Genomic DNA, 24266 nt, shown 5'->3' on the forward strand with positions numbered 1-24266 from the left:
AGACTCAATCATGTCCTCCTACAAAATGTCTCCGTATTCCCATTTAGAGCGTTTTTTAACGCCTGGTAAAAATCAAAATCGACGATATCTTACAGAAAATAGCCACTACAAGACGTAATGTATCTGAAAACAAATAACTGTCAAAGCAGGCAGTAGGTATACTAATGTAACAAATTACGCATCGTAGATCGTTTTCTTAGTGTTTTCTTGGTCGCGAATAGTTGCGGTATAAAAACGCAAGTGACACAAGTAGGTAGTATTTGTATTACCGGGTGAGACCCACCCCATTTTTAGGGTTCCGTACCCAAAGGCTGCCAACGGGACTCTATTACTTACTTACTTACTCTATGAACTGTAATATAAATATAGGTAGAGTTGATATTTTCAGTGTTTTTTTAGTTATTTGTTCATATAGCAGCATAAGAAATGTTTATATTATTCTCGTAATTTTTTTTAGCATTAAAACTCCATAGTCCATAGCCCCAGGGTCTCTACCTACCTAATTATTTATCTAAGTTAAAAACGATAAAAAGATTGAGTAGGTATATGTATAAGTCAAGAAGTAGGTATAACCTAATCGAAGAGTTAATTAAGGTTAAACAAGCAATTTCTTTTAATGATTGATAACAATAAACTTTAAAACAAGTAAGTAGGTATAATGCACTTGCATAAATGTACCTACCGGTAACGTGAGATAATTAATGAATGACATCTGAGTGCTTCTAGGAACTTTAGTATCCTAGGGAATGATAATATAATCCATTCCAGATTGTATCAAAAGTCAAAGATTGTGATCGATTATTATTGATTTTTGAAGTACTTAGGTAGGTACACAATGCCTTGTTATTTTGTTATAATGTTGCATTTTACTAAGTTAAATATTACGTAGGTACCCTTGAAGAAAATGAAGTTCACCTGCAAATAAATGCATATTTTTTTTGCAAATTATTTATCAGAAAAAAATCCTGACAAAAGGATCAGTATAAAAATATAATCGTGACCTTCTTTTTGCAATTTTATGCAGACCATGGCGAGGGACGACGATTTTCTTATTTATTTTAATACACAATTTTATAACACGGAAAAATTAGTTTTTCACTTGGAATCATAGGTACAATAGCTGGGTAGGTATAGTAGCACGTTGTAGGTAGCTAGGTACCTACTCTATTGTCAGGTAAGTTAGGTATTGTGTTTTTATTTAGTGTTCTTTTGTGAGCTGCATCCAACTTGTGCACATTAAAGTGCATAATAGATTGGCAGTTTGTACCCATAATGTAGGACGTAGATTCTACTGCAATGTACCCGGCTGAGTTTGTTGTGGGCTCTTCTCAGACCTGGGCGCGTTTGGAATGTTTGCGTAATAATTACCACCGCTGTATCTTACAAATCCAACAACCGACCATCAAAAAGTGTAATTTATTAGATATTTTCAATAAATTATTTGACTTTTGGAAAAAACATTTTACATTTTTTTTAAATATAGCCCCTAAATAATAAGTAAGTTAAAGATAATTTCCAAGTTGTTACAGCGAGCGACACTTAGCAATTTTACATTGGATCACATCTTGGAAAATTACAGCCAAGTCGTCAAGAACCTGTCCTACTGGTAAGCAGTAAAGAAGCCAGACAGTCTGCCGCGCCTAGTGATTATGGAAATCTTAACTAGGAAAACCATTAATTACCTAGGTGAAACCGGGAATCATAAAATAAAGTGATTGCTCTGCTTTTATGGCTCGCGTGTAATTGGGATTTTTAGGGTTTCGTACCTCAAAAGGAAAAAAGTATCCTTATAAGATCACTTCGTTGTCTGTCTGTCTGCCTGTCGTGTCTGTCAAGAAACCTATAGGGTAGTTCCCGTTGACCTAGGATCATAAAGTTTGGCAGGTACCTAGGTAGGTCTTATAGCATCCGAAACCTGTGAGTTTGTGGTTAATCACAAAAAAAAATCAAAATGTGTTCATGAACAAATAATTAATAAGTATTTTCAACTTATTTAAAGTAAGATTATACATATCAAGTGAGGTATCATATTATTATGAAAAGGCTTCACTTCTACAATCTAAAACAGTTTTTTATTTATGTTTATGCATACTTAAATTTTTTTGATTTATCGTGCAAAATGTCGGGAAAATACGACTGTAGTAGGTAGGGACCTTTCGGTGACAGAGTCTGACTCGCATTTGGCCGGTTTTTTTTACTCGTCTTATCAAACATTGCTTTCTACCGTTGTTACCTTCTCATTACCGTCCAATTAAATGATCATTAGACATTAATGGACATATTATTGCCCAAGACAATGGCGTGTCTCTCTATTGCCAGGCTTAGCCGTTGAGCTAAGCTAAATAAGCGCCAGCTCTCGAGTATCAGCACCTGAACGAGAGCTGGCGGTTTCAGGTCTCGGGTCACAGAACATGACGACAGATTAAGAAAGATACCTATGGGATATATTGTTAGATACTATATTATATTATCTAGTATCATCCTAGGTAGACACATAGTTTCAAAGTAGCCATATAGTCTGCCGCACCTCGTCATTAAGGTGATCGCTTATAACGGCAGTAGGGCATACGCCGCATGAGGCGCACGCACGGAATGCAAATTGCAATGCATTTTTACCGAAATTATGTTTACGTGTATATGTCGGTTAATCGGCTCCCTGATATTGCCAGATTACCCATTTTTAATTAAATAAAATTTCCTTGCCTTTCATATTGGGCGAGACGTAGAGCAGGTTGGTGTTGGCCAATCCCACCCTAGCTAGCACGATAGACATCTCCGCCGTCACGCCTCACTTGCAGACCAAATAGGTCGATAAACTACATTCAAGTTAAGAAAAGAGAGGTTACTTTTTACTGACGCCAATTGCCAATCTTCATCTGTACGCAACAAGTCAAGACGGCAATCGGGGAGGGACCATCTCGCACATCCACATTTTCATTACCTACTGAAAAACTATTGCGTCCGCCGCGTGCAGCTTGCCTCTATAGATAATGTGCGGTCACCTTAATATGCAACCAGTAACTAGATATTATAGTAATTGGGTGTCTACCAATTACCTACGTAAGTATCTACCTAGGTACCTTTTTTATTGCTGACAGGTTTGCACTAGACTGCGATCTCACTTGATACTTGATAGATAGTCTGGTAGAAATGTACTTACTAGCTACCGCGACAGGTCGAGATGGCAATCGGGGTATAAGGCGGCGGGAAGCCCAACACTCGCACGTCACTCGCGCTCGCCCGCACCAGGTTAGCGCGGGGGTTGTGCGGGGCGTTCTCTCCCCGATTGTCTGCGTAGGTACTGCTTTGTGCAGATTAAGTTAATCCCTTTATGTGCTTTTTAGGGTTTCGAGGGTTTCAAAGGGTAAAAACGGAGCCCTATAATTAATGTCACTGCTGGCGGACTGTCTGTCCGTCTGCCCTTCAGTCACAGGTATCTAGCTCGTAGACGAAATGCGTTACAGACCTGAAATTGTATTTGGTTAGATCGTTGACAAAAACCAAATATTAAATTATAAATTAAATTAAATAATTTTTAAGGGGGGTTCCCAATACAATATGAAAAAGGAGCCGGAAAAAGATTTTTTTTCTTACCCTAGCATGTGGAGTACCTATCATTGTTTAGAGCTCGTTGAGTAGAGTACGAACGTATTTTTTTATTTTAATCTTTAAAAAAAGGAAATGGCGACAAATTAAGTACTTACAACGATTTATTTATAAATCGTTGTTTTTAATATTTAGTATATTATGGTACATAATATACCAAAATTAATTAATCACAGCTTACAAACTACCAAAACAAACGAACATTTTTTGAGTTCTTCTTTCACGGTTTAATGCGCTGTTCTAATTCGGAAAAGAAATATTTCATAGGCAGGTATACTAAAAATATAATGTTCATAACTAATTATGTACGGAACCGTAAGAGAGCGAGATCCGACTCGCACTTGACTGGTTTTTTTCAATAAGCTTCTAGACTTTTACAAATCAAACACGCATACGCGCGCTTTCGGTGTGACGTCTTGCATATCATATAGGTTTCTGTCAGAATTTGCTCGTAAAGAAAATATGTTTTTCAGTGATTTATCAATTTGCATTTATGCTGGTACTAATAAATGGAATTATGTCGTACCTACTTATTAGAAGTTAAGTATGATAAAAGAGCGTGGATTTGACCTGCAGCTCGTTCCAGCAACGCACAGGACTGCAAATATTTTTGTATAAGTACATGGCATAATCTTGTACTTATATCAAATATTTGAAAAGAGCAACCGCCGAGTTTCTTGCTGGTTCTTCTCGGTAGGAAAGGCATTCCGAACCAGTGGTAGATGCATCCGACTATTCGAAAGTACCTACTTGTAAAAGTTTATTTGAATAAAAAAGATTTTTATTTTATTTATTTATTTTATCATTCGACGTCTAGGTTATTTGAATGCAGGTTACATTGATAACTTACGCGTAGGTACTGAAATCATTATGGTTGAAATGTATGATGAGGAGATTCAAAGGGTACCTAAGCGGCGCACTGCTTTATGCTACGCAGGGGTGCAATTTTTTTAAGTTTACAGAAACGACGCTTATTGCTACGCATAATAAATAGTGACCATAGTGAAAGTAAATATAAATGCACTGTGCCGGTGTGTGTAGCGCCTAACTCCTTGGAGTTAGGTTGGTATACAGTCCCTGAGAGAGTTTTGCTTACCGAAAATCAAATTATTGTCGAATTATCTATTTCGTCACTTGACCTGTTTGTTACTTTCTATTAAATAACAGATAATCTCATATTTAACAATTAAAGCAGGAATGCTAAACGGCTAAGGCTAATCGGTTCGTTCTAAATACTTCAAATTCATCGATGTGCTGGGCGTAACGAGAATATTTCTCATTGACAGTTGACTAACCCTAAACGGAACTGGAGACCGAGTTTGGAGTGAATTACGTTTAGAGATTAACCCAATTTTTTGCATGCGACAAGCCCCTGCAGTTTTTGCATGTTTTTGCATTCTAAGCATGATTGATTTCCGTAACCTAAGTATATTACTTATATCATTATCTATATCTCTATTATAATAAAATTATTATACTTTATAGGTACCTAGATTTGCATAATATATATTTTTGAGCATGCACTGATTTTTGCAATTTGAAATACGTACTGCACCCTCAAAGTCTATATTCTCAGAATATTATCTAGGACCCTAGACATAAGAAATTTCTACTTAATACTTAACAATATCTAATTATTACTAGGTAAATATTACAGCAATTTACAATTATTTTTTTGTAGATACTTAAGTGTTTTAAAATATTTGGATATTTCAATAAAATAATCTTAAAACTAGCACATTGAATGTTAAGCCTACTTATATCAAAACCTTCATCTTTGAGCTTAGGTATCTTCGTAACGAATTTCGCTGGTTAGAACCCGCATTATTCCCGCAGGGAAAGCTATAATTTTTCATCAATTTTTTTCAGTTTCTGATTACAAACACCATCACGAAATACTTACATATTAATATCGTGGAGATTTTTAAGAAAAGATGCGCCTATAAAATAGGACTTTACTTATTTATGTGGTCAGTTCACTACTTACTATTTATTTTGCAGATATGTGCTAATGGCTTCCCAAAATAAGTTCTTATTTATATAAGACAGGACATAATGAATTGTGAGAAAATACACATATCTACAACTAAGTGCTAACGAATTCAAAGTATTTAGGAAGGTCAAGACACGATAATATTTAATTTATTTAGAAAATATTATTTATGGAAAAAAATACCGTAAATAATTTGCATAATTATAATCTTGTAAACTTACAAATAAGATCTCGTAAGTTAAAAAAATCAATCGAAAAGATTCTTGGAAAATAATGTTATAAAAAATTCCAAAAGTTCCCAAACCGGTTTCATCAGAAAGGCATCAAAATAGTTTTAAAGCTTTTTTAACAAAGAAAAATAGTGTTGTTAGTTGTAACTAAAGTTATAACTTATTTTAATTTAATTTAATTTAAAACAACTTTATTGTTAATAGATTTACAGAGAGTATATACTTATTTTATAATTGTTATTTATTTCTTACGTGCATATTTATATATTCAATATCACCAAATGTGTTTACGAACACTTTCCTAGAACACGCCAAAATAATCCGGCCAAGCGCGAGTCAGACTCGTTCACCGAGGGTTCCGTAGTTTGTAAAGGAACATAATATTACATTTTAAGCAGTTATTCAGAAATATAGCTACCAACCAACTAGAATCACGCGATGAGTTATTAAGTTAGAGACTGTGCTAGTTAGAGACTTTCGTTTATTTTTCCTGTAAAGTCTACATAATATTAAACCTTGATAAAGTATAGTTAGGTATTACTGATTTTTCACTTTCCTAAGCGTATCGAAATTTATATTATATTTCAATTCTTAGGACATCTTTTTTAGGATTCTTAGGATAGGGAGGATGGGTAACAGTATGTAGACATTTTAAACTAAGGAGCTTAAAAAGAACAATTTTAGAATCTGCAAATAAAGGCCTTTCCGTTTGGGTCTCTTTTGCAAAAATATTACAACAATATTTTTTGAATTCATCATCATTTGCTATGTTTGCTATATACCTAGTTCTGCTATTCCAAATTTCAAGTCGAATTAATTAATAGTTCTTAACTGAAATAAGCAGTTAGGCTTATTACAAACGGACGGACGGGACAGACTTAATCGCACCAGGGTTCAATTTTAACATTTTTATATACCTACCTAGAACTCTAAAAAAATGAGAAAACGTTAATTCGATCGTATTCATCTTATATCTACGAATCAGTAAATAATACCTGCCTAATAATATTAACATTGGTAAATTATCAATAGAATGCTTTAGCAATAAAATGTAATTTTTATTTTTCAAGGAATGTTCTTTATAACCAGAATAATAAATATGCCAATAAAATTGGCTGCGAATGTGTTCACAGTAGTCTATAGGTAATGATTAGGCATAGTATATTATTATGTGCCTGGTGTTTAACCTTATTTTTTTACTGTACTATTTGACAAGTTGCATGCACACAAGGATTTCTGTACCTGCACTTAAATTATTAAACCGATTTTATAAAAAGAGGATATTGAACTTATGATTTGACAAGTATCCCCGTATAAACATAAGTAAGTATACCTAAGTGGCTACATTAAAATAAAATAATAATTTTTATCCGGGTTTCCTGTATTTTTTCTGAAATAACTTGGTTTCCTCAAAAGGAGCATAATAAACGTCGTTTAGACATTCGTCCTTCTACTACGTAACGATTTCCTCAGTCAAAACGTGCCCATTAAACCCATGAATGAACATTGAAATTGACACCAAAAACATACGGTAATTTGACGAGCGCAATAATTTTAAAGCCCCTTTTCTGTACCTAAGAAGACTTTTAATGTGCTCTAGGTAGGTTACCTAGAGCACACTAAAAGTCTTAGGACTTGCCCGTAAGCTTAGCTTTCCTCATATACCTTTAATAGGAATCCTTACGTTTTAACGGATATACGCCCGGTGCGTCTGCTGCGAGAGGGATCCGTCCCCAAAATTCCCTCTCACGCTCCGCTGCTTCCTTTGCACTCCACGCTGTCCTATCACTACCGATTGCCGCATCGAGTGTGCAGCGCTGTTCCGTCGAAGCTTGGTACTTCTCCAGGGTATGCTGCGCCGTGTCCTTGAGGCGGTCCTCGCAATGGTGCAGTCAATCGGGCGATTGGTCCCGACCTATGCGATGCAGATACTTACCGAAGCCGCCATGTTCGGTGAGTATCTGCGTCAGTCGGAAGGTTAAAAACCACCATTTTATTAAATATACCTACTAGAATCAATACAAGTCCCGCAAATTGCTATTGCGCCTGAACCATGTCTTATTAACATTGAAATGACGCCATTTTGACGTCAGCCGAAATAAAAATATACCATCAGCTCGCAACTTCAGTTTAGTTTAGTTTAGTATAACCTCAAACCTTCAGCGATTGAAGATTTCGGCAGTAAGAGGCACACACAACAGTTAAGTGCGGAAACCAGCCCAGAGAGAGGAAGAAGAACCTCGAACCTGCCCATTATGTCTGTCGTCTTCCTCAGTTTCTTATGAGCTAAAGTTGCTAAATCATTTGCTTTTTTCTAAAGACTTTCCCGTTACTGATTTTTTAACGTCCTAAATCTTTTTGCATTAGAACCTTACCTTAGGGTCATCTTAGGGTTCACACGTAATATGTAAGTAGGTACTTACGTGCCTTCCTTGCCACATATCTATCTACTTGGTTAGTCCAATGGTCTAGTCCCAGTAACCTACTAGACGTAATCGTTCGACAGCTGTCACACAAATCAAAACTGCATAATGGTGCTAACTCAATTGAACAACTCTCTAATCTAATCTAAAATATATAACCATGCATTTAGTAGTAAGAAAATTAAATAAGCGACACGTGACTAAAAGTCGGAAGTTATCTTTTGAATCATTTATCCAGGTGAGTAGGTGCCTATAGGTATGTGTTGAAGTCCCACAGCTCGCAATTTGGACGAGGGTGACTTTCAGCAGCGCGATCCTGGGATTTATATATTAGGTATCTGAATATGATATTAGAGCGACGTTTTTGACTCCAAGTCCTACCAATCTTCGTGGACAAGTTTTTTTTGACGGTCCAGTTTCCTCTTTAATTTTTTTAAAATAAGTACCTAGATAAGAAATTGTAGCAAAACTAAACCAAAAAAAGTGATTCAGAACCAGTAGTCTTTCATTCTGAAACTATCCTTCCTTGTGGCTTAAGGAAAATGTTATGACTTGAGGGAAAATAAACAGTTTGAGGATGTTCAGTGTAACAAAACTACAAATAAACAAAACGCATTATACAAAGACGCATAAAATTTTATAATCAATAACAATAACAAACTCCAATGCAACAATATTTTAGCGTCGATATCGACGCTAAAATATTGTTGCGTTGTTGTTGTTGTTGTTGTTATGGTCGTCTTAAATAAATAATATACTTACCTACGGTCCAGCGAATATTATTTACTTATTCTGCAAAAATAATAGAAACGGCCCTACAAAAATCTTGGTATGGATTTTTGACGGATAACTAACTAATGCATGCAGGGAATAGTTTGGCACCCTTGATGAAAAACAAAAAAAACCTCTCAATTTTTGGCGACTAGAACTCGTTGTGTTGACTTGCCGTCGGAAGTTCTGATTGAAGCAGTTGTTTGACGCCAACTTGTAACTCAAGTTGTATTCGTATTTTATTGAAGAGTGGGAAAAGTTTGCACTAGGTAGTACCTACCAATGAAGTCGGCCGAAGTTTGTTGGAAACTTCTGCTGAGCAAAGTTTTGCTAAGCAACTGCTACACACTTTGTTAATTATCTGTTGAAGTCTCTACAAGCTTTGTTAATTATCTGTTGAACTAAAAAAGCAATATGGTTTTTAATAGATGTATTGAATGAAAAATAATACCTATATGTGGCATTTCCGGGCTCCCCATCAAGCCAGGGCTAGTGCCCTACGTAACTTTGTAGTAAAGACTGAGTGTACGGACAATCGCTCAACGCTTGTAGTGAAACACGTGTCGGATCAAATAGGTCTTAGACAAAAAGCGGTCGTCTACGTTAATTCTGAACAACAACAAAAATAGCACAATACGTTGCAGAAAATAGTGTCTCACGAGTCCGGGTGAGAAAAAAAGTATTTCTGCATGTTAAACTTGACCGCCGGTGTTACAAATAAAACTGGTTCCATTAATAACCGCCCCCGGAAGTGTGTCAGTGATATAACAATCATCTAGGTTTGTATTGGTTGTAGTGTAATATTTAATTTACTTTTTAGCAGTCTGTATGTGAATGATAATAGGGAATGAGAGCTGGACGCTCACTCACCCGCTCCGCAAAAGAAGACAGGGGGAAAGAAGGAGACATTATGCTCTCCTTTTCCCGCCTTAGAATTTTTTAAAGATTAAAAATAGCGAGCAAACGAGCAGGCTGGGTATTACCTGATGTTGATTGATTACCGTCGCTCATGAACATTTGCAACACCAAGAATTGCCAGTGGGTTGTCGGCCTTTCAGGAATTTGTAAAATAATTGAAAACCTGTGCTAGCTAGTTTAACGTCGGGACCTCTCATTCGCATTCAATACTCGGGATCCTGAGATTCATGACGCGGAGTGCCGCTGGGTTTTTAGCGGGTAGGTATCCTGGCAGAGGCAGTGCGTCCCACATATCCGCTTTGTACAAGGGATGTGCGGAGTTTTTAATTTTGAACTTTATCTAGTAAAACGAAGTCATTTAAAATGTTATCCCAGTAATTGGTGCAGCGCGAGTATGCAGGAAGGCTATATAGAGGGGAGTTGAGCGCGCGGCCGTTTGATTCAAAGCCTGCACCGCGCCGGTAAAACTCGCGCGTTCGATGCGGGCGCGCATTTCGCAAACTTTTGTAGTTTACGTTTACGATCGGATAGATGAAAAGCTGACATACTTAAATGAAAACTTGTAATTTTTACGAAAATTTGTAAATAAATATTGGACATTACTTGCGTATTATTATTGAGAATTTTAAAGACTTTTAGTGATTTTTATTTAGTGGTGAACTGTATTGTTTTACAAAATGTTGACCGGCTGGCAGTTACTTTTATCGAAATGTGAGTACCTATCATACCTTTTAGGTGAACTTTTAGCATTATGCGAAAGTTAAGTATTTTTTATAGACGTTTTTAGGAAATTCTGGGTTCGGGCCAGCACGCCGGAGATACGGAAAAGCATGCTGTATGATAACCATCAGCAAGCTTGACTGCTGTTAAGTGAATAGCTGCAGTAGAGTTTCATATGGTGTTGGATCCAAGCAGTGTTTCAATTATTATTAATTCCCTAAAAATGATTATTGATATAAAAATGATCCCTATTAATGTTATATTCGCCGTTGTCGCTAGTAGGTAGTAGGTACCAACCGATGGAAGGCCATCGCTGGACATTAGATCTCTTGCAGGGATTTGCACACTAAATATGTTCAGCAGGACCTTATCTTAAAACAACTATTAATATACTTAAAATACCTACGTTAAGTAGCTACCTATCTGAATCTACATATCTAAATTCTGAATCACATCTCATAAATAAAATAAATAAATAAATAATAAATTTATTTATAAGAATGCAGGTGACATAACATGGTTATAGCTAACATCTAAATATGCATGCAATCATACACTCCCAGTTACACACACACATACACACACGCTCACACACACACACACATAAGCACACACTCACACACGCATACACACACACACACAATCATACACACACTGTTGTAATTTTATTTTATTATTGTATATACCTACATTTATTCTAACTCTATTCTGTTAAAATAGTTTAATTATAATTTTAAGTAATCTCTTTTGGCCTTCTGTTATACCTAGATTTAAATTTAAATAATAATTATGTATTTACGCTGTTGATTACTTTCAAATAAACAAAATAAAATAAATAAAATAAAATAAAATAAAAATTAGTTGGCGAGCCTTATGCAGAATCTATCTACCTTAGAATATTGGTGTATGAATATTTAAATATTATATTACAGTTAAATTTTTAGTAAGTACATATACATTACAAAATCATTAAAATTATATAATATTCAAAAAGTAAATTAATTAAGTCATACAAAAACAAGAGAAAAAATAGAAATAAAAACAGTCATTTAAATTTTACATGTCATACAGAGGGGATACCTAACATAAGTCACAACATTCACATAATTATACTAAAAAATCGTCAAAAAATGTGCAGATATCAGCTCTACACAGTTCTTTGATGGCCTGCGACCTCGTCGAATAAAAATAGAAGTAGCCTATGTCCTTCCCCGGGATGTAAGCTATCGCTGTACCAAATTTCGTCAAAATCCGTTGAACGGTTGGGCCGTAAAAGGCTAGCAGACACAGACAGACAGATAGACACACTTTCGCATTTATAATATTAGTATGGAAGTATGGATATTGAAAATATCAGTGTAGGTTGTATCTACCATCTACTTACCGATTATAAATTAAATGACATTCATGACGAAATCGCACATGGTTATTAAATAATTACCTACTTACTTGCATCTAATTTAAAAACCTGTTGAAATAATTTATTGTAAAATTTAAGTAAATAGGTACCCACTTACTTAAACTTAAAAAAATTAATTAACTTAAGTTCTTCACTTATCCTCAGACAGGAATGATACCTGTCTGATGGTACGATTACACCTACCGAGTAGTGAAGCGAGACAGTAAAATATCACTCGGCCGAGACAGTGCTGTGGCTGAGAAATTGTGGCGAAATTGCAGAAATCGCACTCGTTAATGTGTTTATACCAACCGAGTACTCGGCCGAGGACACTGACTCGCCACTGTACTCGTTAGGTGTAATCGTACCATTAGGATAAGTGAAGAATTTTACTTTGACAAGTAGGTTACCTACCTACTTACTTACTCATCAAAGTCTCATATTTTAGGGTTCCATACCTCAAAGGGAAATAAACTGGCCAAGTGCGTGGCCACGCGCAGTGTAGGGTTCCATAGTCAAAAGTTTGGTGGGTCAGCTAGTATATAACAATAAATCAATCTAAACTAAATGAAACGAATAGGATTACGATCAATCACAAATACAATAGATACAATAAAACTATAACATACATTAATATGCAACTCATAATATCTACGTACAATAATTAACCTCGAAAAACCAACCAAGTGCGAGTCAGGCTCGCGCAACGAGGGTTCTGTACTGCAGTCGTATTTTTACGACATTTTGCACGATAATTCAAAAACTATGATGTATAAAAATAAATAAAAAATCTGTTTTAGAATGCACAAGTGAAGACCTTTCATATATACCCCACTTGACATAGCAATCTTACTTTGAATGTCGAAAATAGCAATAGGTATTTGTTCAGACAGCCAGACAGACAGACAGACAGACAGACAGACAAACGGACGGACGGACGGACGGACGGACGGACAGACAGACAGACAGACGGACAGACAGACAGACAGACAGACAGACAGACAGACAGACAACAAAGTGATCCTATAAGGTAGCTCCTGGGTGGTAGTTACTTGAGAATTTGCATTCATAACGTACCTAACTAGGTAGACCCGCTTAGGGCACACAGAAAGGATTTTGATAAATTCTGTCGGGATTTTTAATAAATTTAAAAAAAAACAAGTAAATCCATACGTATCCGTACGTATCCATACAATAAAGTGGTAGGAAAAAGCTGTAGTAGGTACTTACTACGAATGTTATTAGGTTGATGATACTAAGGCAAAGCGTCTGTATTAAGTAGGATCAATTATTAATGCCTTTTTGTAATATTAATCTATAAATCTTAACAATATTTTTATATTCATGTTGTTCTGCCATAACAATATGCCTAAATAATCCATCGATGTCGGCCGTCAGTTGCTTGTTTGAACAGTTTGCCCATGAAATCCCACAAAGTAAGTTATGCTCTTGCTTTTATCAATCAATGTAAATAATAGATTTAGAAATATGTAGGTAAATCTATCTGAAACGTGAATGAGGTCGCATGCTGAAACTGGGCAATATTAAGTAAGTGAGTAGATACAATTAAAAAAACCGGTCAAGTGCGAGTCAGACTCGCGCACCGAGGGTTCCGTAATGTAATAATTCCGATATTAAAAAACTATTGTGGGTAAAAATAAATCATAATAATCTGTTTTAAAATCTACAGGTAAAGCCCTTCACATCATACTTGGTGTCTTACTTTGAAAGTTGAACATAATTAAGTACTAATAATTATTTGTACATGTTTTTTTTTGTGAAGTGACCACAAATTCACAGTTTTCGTATTATTTCCTTTGCTTGCACTATGCGCCACCTACCTACCTATCTGCCAAATTTCATGATTCTAGGTCAACGGAAAGTACCTTTAAGGTTTTCTTGACAGGCACGATAGACAGACGGACAGACAGACAGACAACAAAGTAATCCAGTAAGGGTTCCTTTTTCCTTTGAAGGTACGGAACCCTAAAAACATGAAGATAAAAACGCGGGAAGGCCAAGTTGCGAAAGTTGACGGTTTCATTTGATTTCAATCTGTTATGCGGTATACTAGCAATAAAACTTGCAGAAGCCAGCTTTAGTTAGCACTTGCACGTTATTTGAATTTTGTAAAAATTCCCAACAAGTCAATTTCTGCAACATTTTTATTGGAAAATAGCTACCGCAATTTGAATTTTACAATTTTTATTGCTAACTAGCGACCCGCCCCGGCTTCGTACGGGTAGCTTATTACAATTTTTACAAAAAAAGATCTCTATTTAAAAAAAAATATAGCCTATAATATGTCACTCAGGAATAACTTCACTTTCCAATGGTGAAAGAATTTTCAAAATCGGTTCAGTAGTTCCAGAGATTACCGCCTACAAACAAACTTACAATCTTTACCTATAATAAATGTAGATATTGTAATAAATGTAGACACGTCTTGGTGTTATAAGTTATAATAAACTAGATGATGCCCGCGACTTCATCCGCGTGGATTTAGGTTTTTAAAAATCCCGTGGGAACTCTGATTTTCGAGATCAAAAGTGTAGTTCTTCCCCGGGATGCAAGCTATCTATACCTACCTACCAAATTTAATCAAAATCGGTTAAACAGATGGACCGTGAAAAACTAGCACACGGGCAGACAGACAGATAGACAAACAGACAGACACATTTTCGCATTTACAATATTAGTATGGATAGCTCCAGGATATCTACTCGTGTGGCGCCAGTACGAGAAGACTTGTTCATGTAAATAATTTAGTTTACAAACTTCTTATTTGTTGCAAAATGGTCAAACAGACCCTTTTCATGAAAAAATAATCAGTTTATTTATATGGTAGAGCAATAAGTGCCTAAGTAATTTTATTTTTTTATTTATTTTACCTAGAAGCTATGCAGCACATACAAATAATATAAAAAGTAATAGTCCGGGATGCAGCGTTGCAAAGAATTACGATTTATCATTCCTCACGATTTTTTTAGAACTTTTTTCGGATGGATCTGTATTGAAGGTTAAAACTGTTTTACTTTAAATAAATATGTTACTTACCTGCTTCATTTATTTGTATTTTATGTTAATAAAATACTCAAGTCAGGTATAGATAACATACGAGTAAGTATATCTTTACAATTTACTTTTTATGTTTATGATCACCCTTGCCTTACATTACATGATAATATAAAAACTGGTTTAAAAATTGGTCAGATAGGTACCTACTTGTCGAAATACGCGTAAGGCAGGATTCCGTCGTCATTTTAGTAAAAAACAAAATCTTGAACTTAGGCCTCCTACGCACTGGCGACCATGGTCGCCGCGACCTGGCCGCGGCGGCCAGTGAATTCTGGACTTTATATGGCAATCGCTATAGCCCCTACGCACTTAGCGGCCAGCGACCAGCGGCCACCGTTGGCCGCGGCGTCCAATTTGATGCCACGCGACCAGCGACCAATCGTGGCCGTCGAGAACATCACTTCTGTATTAAAATTCATCAGTGCTACCGCATCGGCCGCGGCGACCAGACGTGTAGCTAGCTACAGAGTGATTATTTTACAATGGCCAATTTCGACACGGAAAGGTTCATAATTGAAGTTGAAAATAGAAGAGGTTTATGGGATTTAGCATCAAATGATTACTCCAATAAAGTCCAATGAAGTCGACTGCAAATTTTTCGGCCGTCCACATGTCGCGCTTGCCTACGCACCGGCGACCATAGCCGCGGCGGCCTGGCCGCGTCTATGGTCGCCAGTGCGTAGGAGGCCTAAAAGTTCGAATTAAAATATAATTGGGATTTTTAGTTAGGTACTAGGTAGCTGGTGCCCGCGACTCCGTTCGCGTGGAATTAGGTTTTTAAAAAACCCGTGGGAACTCTTTGATTTTCCGGGATAAAAAGTAGCCTATGTCATTTTCCAGGTCTTTATCTATATCCATGCAAAAATCATGTCAATCCGTTGCACCGTTGCGGCGTCATTGAAGGACAAACCATCAAACCAACAAACAAATACACTTTCGCATTTATAATAAGGGAACTAATATACCTACTTAGTGTTGTCTCTATAGCTCCAATTTCATGTTTTTATTAGGTAGGTATCAAATTGGATGATTTTAATGAAGGCAGACAAGCAACATGTCTAGGTAGATTATGACAAAATTATGATTAGAAACATAAATACCTACAATTCCTTGAAAATAGTTTTAAGATAGATCAAAATAAGTATCTACTTGTCTATTGAATTATGATTTATGAAGGATTACTTTATAAAGTACAATGCAACATACCAGTCAATGGAAATATTGTATCGGAATGCACTGTTTCTATACCTTCCGCATGAGAATAGATCGTTCACGCTTCACAATTACTAATATGCATAAGAAATATGATATATTATAGCAAAATAATCATTGTTTTCGCAATAGAAATAAATGAATTAAATAAAATCCACGCGAAGGCAAACCAATCGATCGCGATCTTTTCACACGCGACTGCAAGAAAAAAATAAGTGTAATTTTTTCAGGTGTAGGACGGTACCTATGTATAAATATCATGTGGATAATATAATGTATTTTTATTCCACCGCCATAGCTTCTAAGTTCTAAATTTCTGAACAGATTTGAATGTAAAGGGTACTTATCATTAGCATTCTTACATTATCATCCCGAGAATCAATATAGCGGGTCTATGGTGCCATTTCCAAATGTGTTTTTTTTATAAAATTTAGTTTGTTTTTGGAACGCATTCATGTTTTTCAATTTGTTATCTTGCATTTTATGAGGTATTCACCGATCGTGATATTGAATGTATTGAACCTACCTTTGAAGTGAATTTTAAAGAAAAATAATAATTAGTTCTTTATGCATAAAAATAAAACAACTGACGTGCTAAAACTTTTTAACCATGTTTAACGAACAGAGTGTATGGTCTGATGCACATCTATGAAACATAAATATTTTATTCGTCCGTACCTTTACCAACTAAAACTATGTGAAGTATGTATAATATAAATAAGAAAAATTAAACTAGGAATTTTTTTCGATTGAAACTACCTTAGAAACTAAACTTAAAGAACCTACCTAGGAACTAATTTTTGACAAAATGCTTTTAAAGTTTAAATAATATATTATAACTAGCGTATACCCGTGACTTTGACCGCTTGGACTGCACAAATAAATTTCAAACCCCAATTAGGGTTGAATTTTCAAAAATCTCTTCTTAGCGAATGTCTACGTCATAATAGCTACCTCCATGCCAAATTTCAGTCCGATCGGTTCAGTAGTTTAAGCTTTGCGTTGATACATCAGTCAGTCAGTTACCTAGTCAGTCAGTCAGCTTTTCATTTTATATATTTAGATCACTTCTTAGTCATTAATTAATAAATAATATAGAGATTATACTTATACTGAAAACCGGTTTCGCAAGAAGCCAGCAATTATTTTACACGCTCTACTCATTGTTGTGAATTTTTGTAGCTTTTTGTTTGGTACCTACCTACTTTTATTTTATTTTACCAGTTTTTGTTGGCATTAGCAAGGAATTCGGCACCCGCCAGCACGCATTACTGCCTCCAAGTTATGCAGAAAAAAATTGGGAAAACGTAGAAAAACTCAAGGCATGGGGTTTTTAAATATTTTTAAGCACCTTGGAAATCAGTGTGCGAAAATAAATATGTAAGTAACTAGCTTCTGCCCGGGGCTTCGCCCGCGTGGCCTACAGGAAACAAATGGCATTTTTTTTCAGAAACAAACATTATAACATCAGGACACGCACTCTGAACAGCACCGAATAACACATATAAACTTCCAACCCCATTTCACTCCTTTAGGGGGGGGGGGGGGGGGGCGTTTGGGGGATTTTAGCATAGTATGTATGTATGTATATACTTTATTGCACCACAGAAACACAAATGACAGGTTACAAAAAGAAATCTTAATAAGTAGGTACAAAAAGGCGGCCTTATCGCTAAATAGCGATCTCTTCCAGACAACCTTAACGCTAGGGAGAAAACGAACAAATGGACAATGGGAGGTGGTGTAAAATAAACCTAAATACCAATAGTCGTTTCTTAGCTGACACCTAACCTCAAGAAAAAACCTACTTTCCAAATTTCAAGTCAATTATAATATCAATAATTAAAACTTTCCCATACAATCTTTCATCCCCTATTTACCACCCTTATGGACAAATTTTCCAAAAATCCTGAAACACGTATTTCTTCATTTGTAACCGAAAACCCAAATACCAATTTTCATGCAAATAACTTGAAAAATGAGCGACTTTCATACAAACTTCCATCCCCCATTTAACCCACTTAGGGGTGGAATTTCGAAAAATACTTTCTTATTGGATACCTACTCTGTACAAAGAATAGACCCTTCAAATTTCATGTCTTTAGGACCAGCGGTGTAGGCTATGCGTTGATATCTATGTCAGTCAGTCAGTCAGTCAGTCAGTCAGGACTTTGAATTTTATATAATATATAGATTAACATAACCCAATGAAAAAACTTAGGTTCCCACGTAAATATTTCTAATTCTACGCGTTGCTACGCTACGATTATATGCATTCCAGGAATAAAGTACAGGTAATAAAAAATAAATTTAATAAATTGCTTGGCCACGGGTATATGTACCTAGCATCATAATATTATGCTAATAATGAATTCTCTAATAAGTACCTACCTACTTAACTTTAATCTTTGTATTCGTGCTCTATTCTCTACAATACGGCTGATCAAACAAACTTTAAATTCATAACTTCATAACGTTCGCCGTGTGCCTGCATACACCTGAGTTAACATTTTCACTTCAGTGGAAGTCAATAAATTATTAATTTACAATATTTTTCTGGAAAAGTTCAAGCGTTTAAAAACCGGTCAAGTGCGAGTCGCAGTCGCACACGAAGGGTTCCGTACCATTGCACCGTAAAATAATACTTTTTTGTGATGTAACTACAAATTCACGGTTTTATAATTTTTCAATTTGCCAATTTTTTCAATCGTTCTTTGTCAAATCGTAGGACGAGCCCAGTGGGCGGGCGTAGCTGAAGGTAGACACTGATGCGTCTTAAGAGATTTTAGAGATTTGAAATATGCACTGAGGTGGTCACCGAAGGGGTTTCAGTTGGTAAAATCTTGTCAAAAAAGTCTTGCCTAGGACATCGGGTATCTGAGGAGATTTTCCCATTGTTAACCAAAAAAGGTACACGCGTAGATGTACGTTCAGTGTGATGTCATGCCGCATGTAGATTGCAGTTTCCGTCGCGCTTTGTGTGTGTCCAAGGCTTAATGGTGCAAAACGAACGCCAGCCTGTCTACCGATGGCAACTGGTTCCGTACCGCCATTGGCCGACGGGATCGTATGACGCCGGAATGCAACCGCGGTTCAATAGAAATCTGCGTGGACATCGACAAAAACTAACACTTCTAACGAGTTTCTCAATACCAATGCCAATTTAGGTAATCAAGTCGGCGGGAGTGTGCCCGGTTTCTCCACATTGCAACTTTTTTGTGGTGTATCATTATGGGCGAACGACACTGATGATTCGGGCGGACCGCGTGTAGGGTAACCCGGCTTATTGGAATGCCGGGGTACTCCTATAAGGAATAATATGACGCACCAATGGTAGAGCTAATGACGATTCAGCCGGAAAGACTTTTAACCATTCTATCCAAAGTAAAATTCGATTTAAAGATATTTAATTATAATGGTCACATAAACGGAGATTTTGTAAACACTTTAGTAAGTACACACAAAAGCATGCATTATTTAATTATTATAATTTTTCACATATTATTTTAAACTATATTATCTACCTCATTACCCATATTTTGATAATTTAATTAAATTATCTTTAAAGTTTCACCTACCTACTAACCAAATATCAGATTCAAATGTACATTTGTACCTAAGCAGGTTACTAGCAAAAACCCGTAGATAATGGATGGAAAATTGGAAACTGAGATAGAAACTGACTGAGAGATCGCAATTATTGTCAATGTTCAAAGTGATAAGGGCTACTATAACCGCTTACAACCACCTTCTTAAAAGTAGAAGATACCGTGCGTCGTAGAGGCTGCGTGACCTATGATTTTTCTGACAGTTAAGCAAGTACTTCTAGGACCAAACATGAAACTAGTCGAGCCAATCGGAGTGTCCTAAATTTTTACCTTACCATTTAGACACCATAGTCACAATTTGAGCTCCTCAACGGGAATTTTAACGGGCTCGACTCTCTTAATATTCCAAAGCAGTAGGTACCTTCCTAATGAAACGGAAATATTACCACGTTACGTCCATTTCTGTGGTCTACCAATGACAAATGATGGCCCTGAATAAAGAAGCTATTGTTCTGAGTAAAACCCATAAAATCATTAGGTATGTTGCTATGATCGACTTTCGGTATGGTCAATCTAAGAAACGACGTCTACGAGACGGATGCGTTTAAATCAGCGATATGAGTATCTACAGGATTTGTAAGTGCTTCAAAAGCAGCCCGAAGAATAAAAGCAAAAATAATAGTTTGACCTTATTTCAAATAACAAAAGATTATTGCTTAGGTTAGAATAAATATTTTTGTTCTCATTTTTGAAAAACCTGGCCACTTGAGCGATGGCATTTTGTTCGTGATCTGACATCTATACCTACCTAGGTACAATGATAGCACAGCCTTGAAATATACAGTCCAATTACGAATGTACTTGTACAGAGCAACGGTGGGATGGGTTGCGGAGCGCGGGCGGCGCGGCCCGCTGCACACAGATTCGCGTAGTCTGCGTGATTGATGGACGAGGGTTTACTTGAGCGTGGTTTTAAATATTTTAAGTGTCGTTTAGTAAGTTCTATCATAAAATGGTGCATTGCTGTTCTGTCTACGGATGCTATACGAATTCTAAACAGAACAAGGGTCTAAAATTTCACCGATTTCCCCGCGATTTTAATCCCAATTTTGTGACAACCCTTGCATATTTGCGTAGGAACACGTATATACCTACACGAGCGGCGGCATCGTTAGACTTCAAAGTTGTCGAACAACTGGTAGTATTTCGTTAAACTGTGATGATAGTCCTCTCGGTTTCTTGGTAGCTTCCTAATAGCTGTGGACGGCTACCGAGGGGATTTGAGCACACGAGATATCTACTCGTGTGATTTGAGAGTGTAAAAATTACATATTGTATTCAGACTTCAGAAGCGGTGATAACCTAGTAGGTACCTACATGCCTGAGAATTCTGCATAATGTTCTCAAGGGTGTGTGAAGTCTACCAATCCTCACCTGACTAGCCAGGCGTTGTGGATATTGTTATTTGTTCTATACCCTTCTGATTCTGAGGGGATACCTGTGCTCAGTAATGGGCTGGCGATAGGTTGATGATTATGATTCAGACTTCGGCTATTAGATTAGCCGGAGCTACCTATGGCTCTACAAGTAAAATTGCTGCAGTTCGATAGGTAAGTAGGTAGGGTAGGTAATTAGCAACTGCCAAGTTCCGATTTACAAATACGAACAGGTCAAGAGCAAAACTGTATTCGATAATAAAAAATCAAACAATTACTTATTCAATAGACAATTTCAATCCTAATAAGTTTGGACTGTAGGTACCTACCTACCATACAATACCACACAATCACAGAATTAGTAGTGCCTTACACAATATACAATCCCTACTATTTACCTACGCAACTTCTTAGTAAGTAATTATAATAATTAGCATTCAATACTTAAATAGGTAATTATTACTAGCCTCGAGAGCTTTACGGTGGTTGCTGGTCAATCACATTGTGTTTCAACAATTTCGTACAACAATGAGTAAGTAAAACTATTACGTTGGGGACTTGATCAATTGATTTGACAACGCTCCCAGCCTCGACATGGTACAGTGCACACTGTACGTCATATGGAACTTACTAACAATTAAACTGTACAGGTTGTCCCGAAAATAGTTACAGAAAATTAAAAAAAATATTAGGTTTCACTTATAAAACTCTTTTACAGTTCATCCTAAAATTAAATACTTGTTTTTAATTAGTTGAGTTACAAATAATGTGCATGTTTCAAAATATACATAAAAATAATTATAAATTTTAAAAATGTCTGGCCTTGTAAGTGTCGGAAATAGCAAGGATTGTTTCTAAGGTTTGCATTTGAATCGTTATACGGACGTCTTTAACGTACGTTTTTCTGTTATATCTACTTATCTATCCATCTTCTTTCATATCAATAAAAGAGAAAACCAAAAGTGGATTAAAAAAAGATAATTTTCGGGTTTCCGCTAAGACCAAGATTTAAAACGGCTGGCCAAGTATTTTAAAAATGTTTTTTGTTGTAAAAGACACTTTTAAACATGTTTTAAGCAAACTGGTTTTATTCAACCCTGTTGAAAACAGGTCATATTCTTTTTTAAAGATTTACTAAAACATCTTTTTATGTCGTCCATAGGTTGAGACTACGACGAATATTTGACTTACAAATAATCAGTTAGTTTTTAGCCACCCTGTAAGTAACTTCGCCTGCCTTATTCGCTATTGTCCATCTGAACCGATCTTAGTAATTATTTGTGACATGAACGATGTTTTTCTTCGCTAAATTCCTTATTATCTACGCGATGGGTTTCGTATTAAGCGGAAACTTAATAAGGAAACTGGATGTTATGCATTGTTTTGAAACGAAACGCAATGATTGTAGAGTTACAAATTTGTGTTAGCGGCTAGACGTTTCAGGGTGAGCACACTAGCGAAGGTTTTCTCAATGGTTTCTGATTTCGCAGATCTACAGATGAGTTTAGTCTAGACTCTAGAGTATACTTATCTAGCTAATGTTGTCATCATTTAAAAAAAAAGAATATTAGCCGTGTTAATTATGACTTATATTCCCCTTTCCCTCCAGGCTTCAACTAAGCGAAAAGCTTATGCTAGGAGTAGGCACAACAATAGTGCAACGGGTGGGGTTTGAACTGGCAACATTTCGGAATTCAGTCCGCTCCTTAACCGTTGAGCTATGGAGGCGCTGATTTGAGAAGATCATCCCTAGAAAAAATATAAGTATACAGAAAGCATCAGCTCCTTTGCTAATAAAGTATTTTTTCTTTGAGACATCATATTATTGTCGGCATCTATATAAGTCTAAAGTTTGTGTTTTTCCTTAGGCCTTTTATCGAATTTACAACCTTTACGGCCACTGCTCTTACGAATTGATATTACACTTAATTTGTTTGAATAATATAACGGAAGTTAAGTTAACAAACCGATTTATTATGATGAGGAGCTATCAACCTTACTTTACTATACCGACTAATGTTATTGCGAAATTTAAGATCTTGCGAATAATACGTAATAAGTTCTTATTATGTAGGTACCTACTTAGCAGGTATAAAATTAAAAATGTTTATTTTAAAAGTAATTTACCTAGTTGAAGTAAGTTTTAAGTTTGTTGATTTCTATCCCTATCCGTAGGTACTTAACCAATGATTTCGTCCGCGTGAGGATATTGAAGGTATTATTAGGTATCCTAATTACTTATTTAGGTACTATCACTACCCATATCACTATTACCCATATTATAAATGCGAAAGTGTGTTTGTTAGTTTATTGGTTCCTTGTTTGTCCTTCAATTACGTCGCAACGGAGCAACGGATCGACGTGATTTTTTTGCATGGGTATAAGTAGTTAGGGAGAGTGAAAGGCTATTTTTTATCCTGAACAATCAAAGAGTTCCTACGGGATTTTTAAGACTAAATCCACGCGGGCACCATCTCATCATCATAATCATGATCAACCCATTACCGGCCCACTACTGAGAAAAGGTCTCCTCTCAGTGATAGTCTACCACGCTGGCCCAAAGCGCATTAGCAGGGTATCATACAGTGTATGATATATTATAACGATACCTGTGAAGATCGGGCTCTAATATATTCATTTCACAGTTCGACAATCTGTGAAAGCAGTTCCTGTATGCCTTCAGCTTTCCTCCAACTACTTATGTACTTAGTAACTTAATGTGTTACCTAGGCACTTATTTAAATATTAACTGAGATGTATAATAAGAAAGCCCTCTTGGCCCACAACTCACGAGTAGGTACTATACGAGTAATACGTAGGTAGGTAGGTATAGTACGCGACAGGTCGAGATGGCGATCGGGGAGGGAACGCCCCGCACAACCCCCGTGCTAACCCGGGTGTACGGGGCGTTCCCCCGACTCATACCCCGATT

General features: G+C 36.3%; 2 protein-coding genes across 3 annotated transcripts in view; both read left to right on the forward strand.

Moving 5' to 3' along the window:
* The window catches only part of LOC117987946 (lysophospholipid acyltransferase 7-like), a 300396-nt gene that overhangs the window by 238481 nt on the left and 37649 nt on the right, over positions 1-24266 (forward strand). The gene's annotated exons all lie outside the window — the stretch shown is intronic.
* Positions 1-24266, forward strand: part of LOC117987724 (putative inorganic phosphate cotransporter) — a 37482-nt gene that overhangs the window by 2779 nt on the left and 10437 nt on the right. Inside the window, exon 1 of one of the 2 annotated variants that reach the window (XM_034974767.2) lies at positions 10401-10652. The exons of the other annotated variant lie outside the window; for it this stretch is intronic. Coding sequence (XP_034830658.1) covers positions 10619-10652 — 34 coding nt within the window. The 5' untranslated portion in view covers positions 10401-10618. Of the gene's footprint in view, positions 1-10400; positions 10653-24266 lie in introns of those variants that run through there. 2 annotated transcript variants of the gene reach the window in all.

Source organism: Maniola hyperantus, chromosome 13, assembly GCF_902806685.2.
Source record: "Maniola hyperantus chromosome 13, iAphHyp1.2, whole genome shotgun sequence".
NCBI classification, from domain to species: Eukaryota; Metazoa; Arthropoda; class Insecta; order Lepidoptera; family Nymphalidae; genus Maniola; species Maniola hyperantus.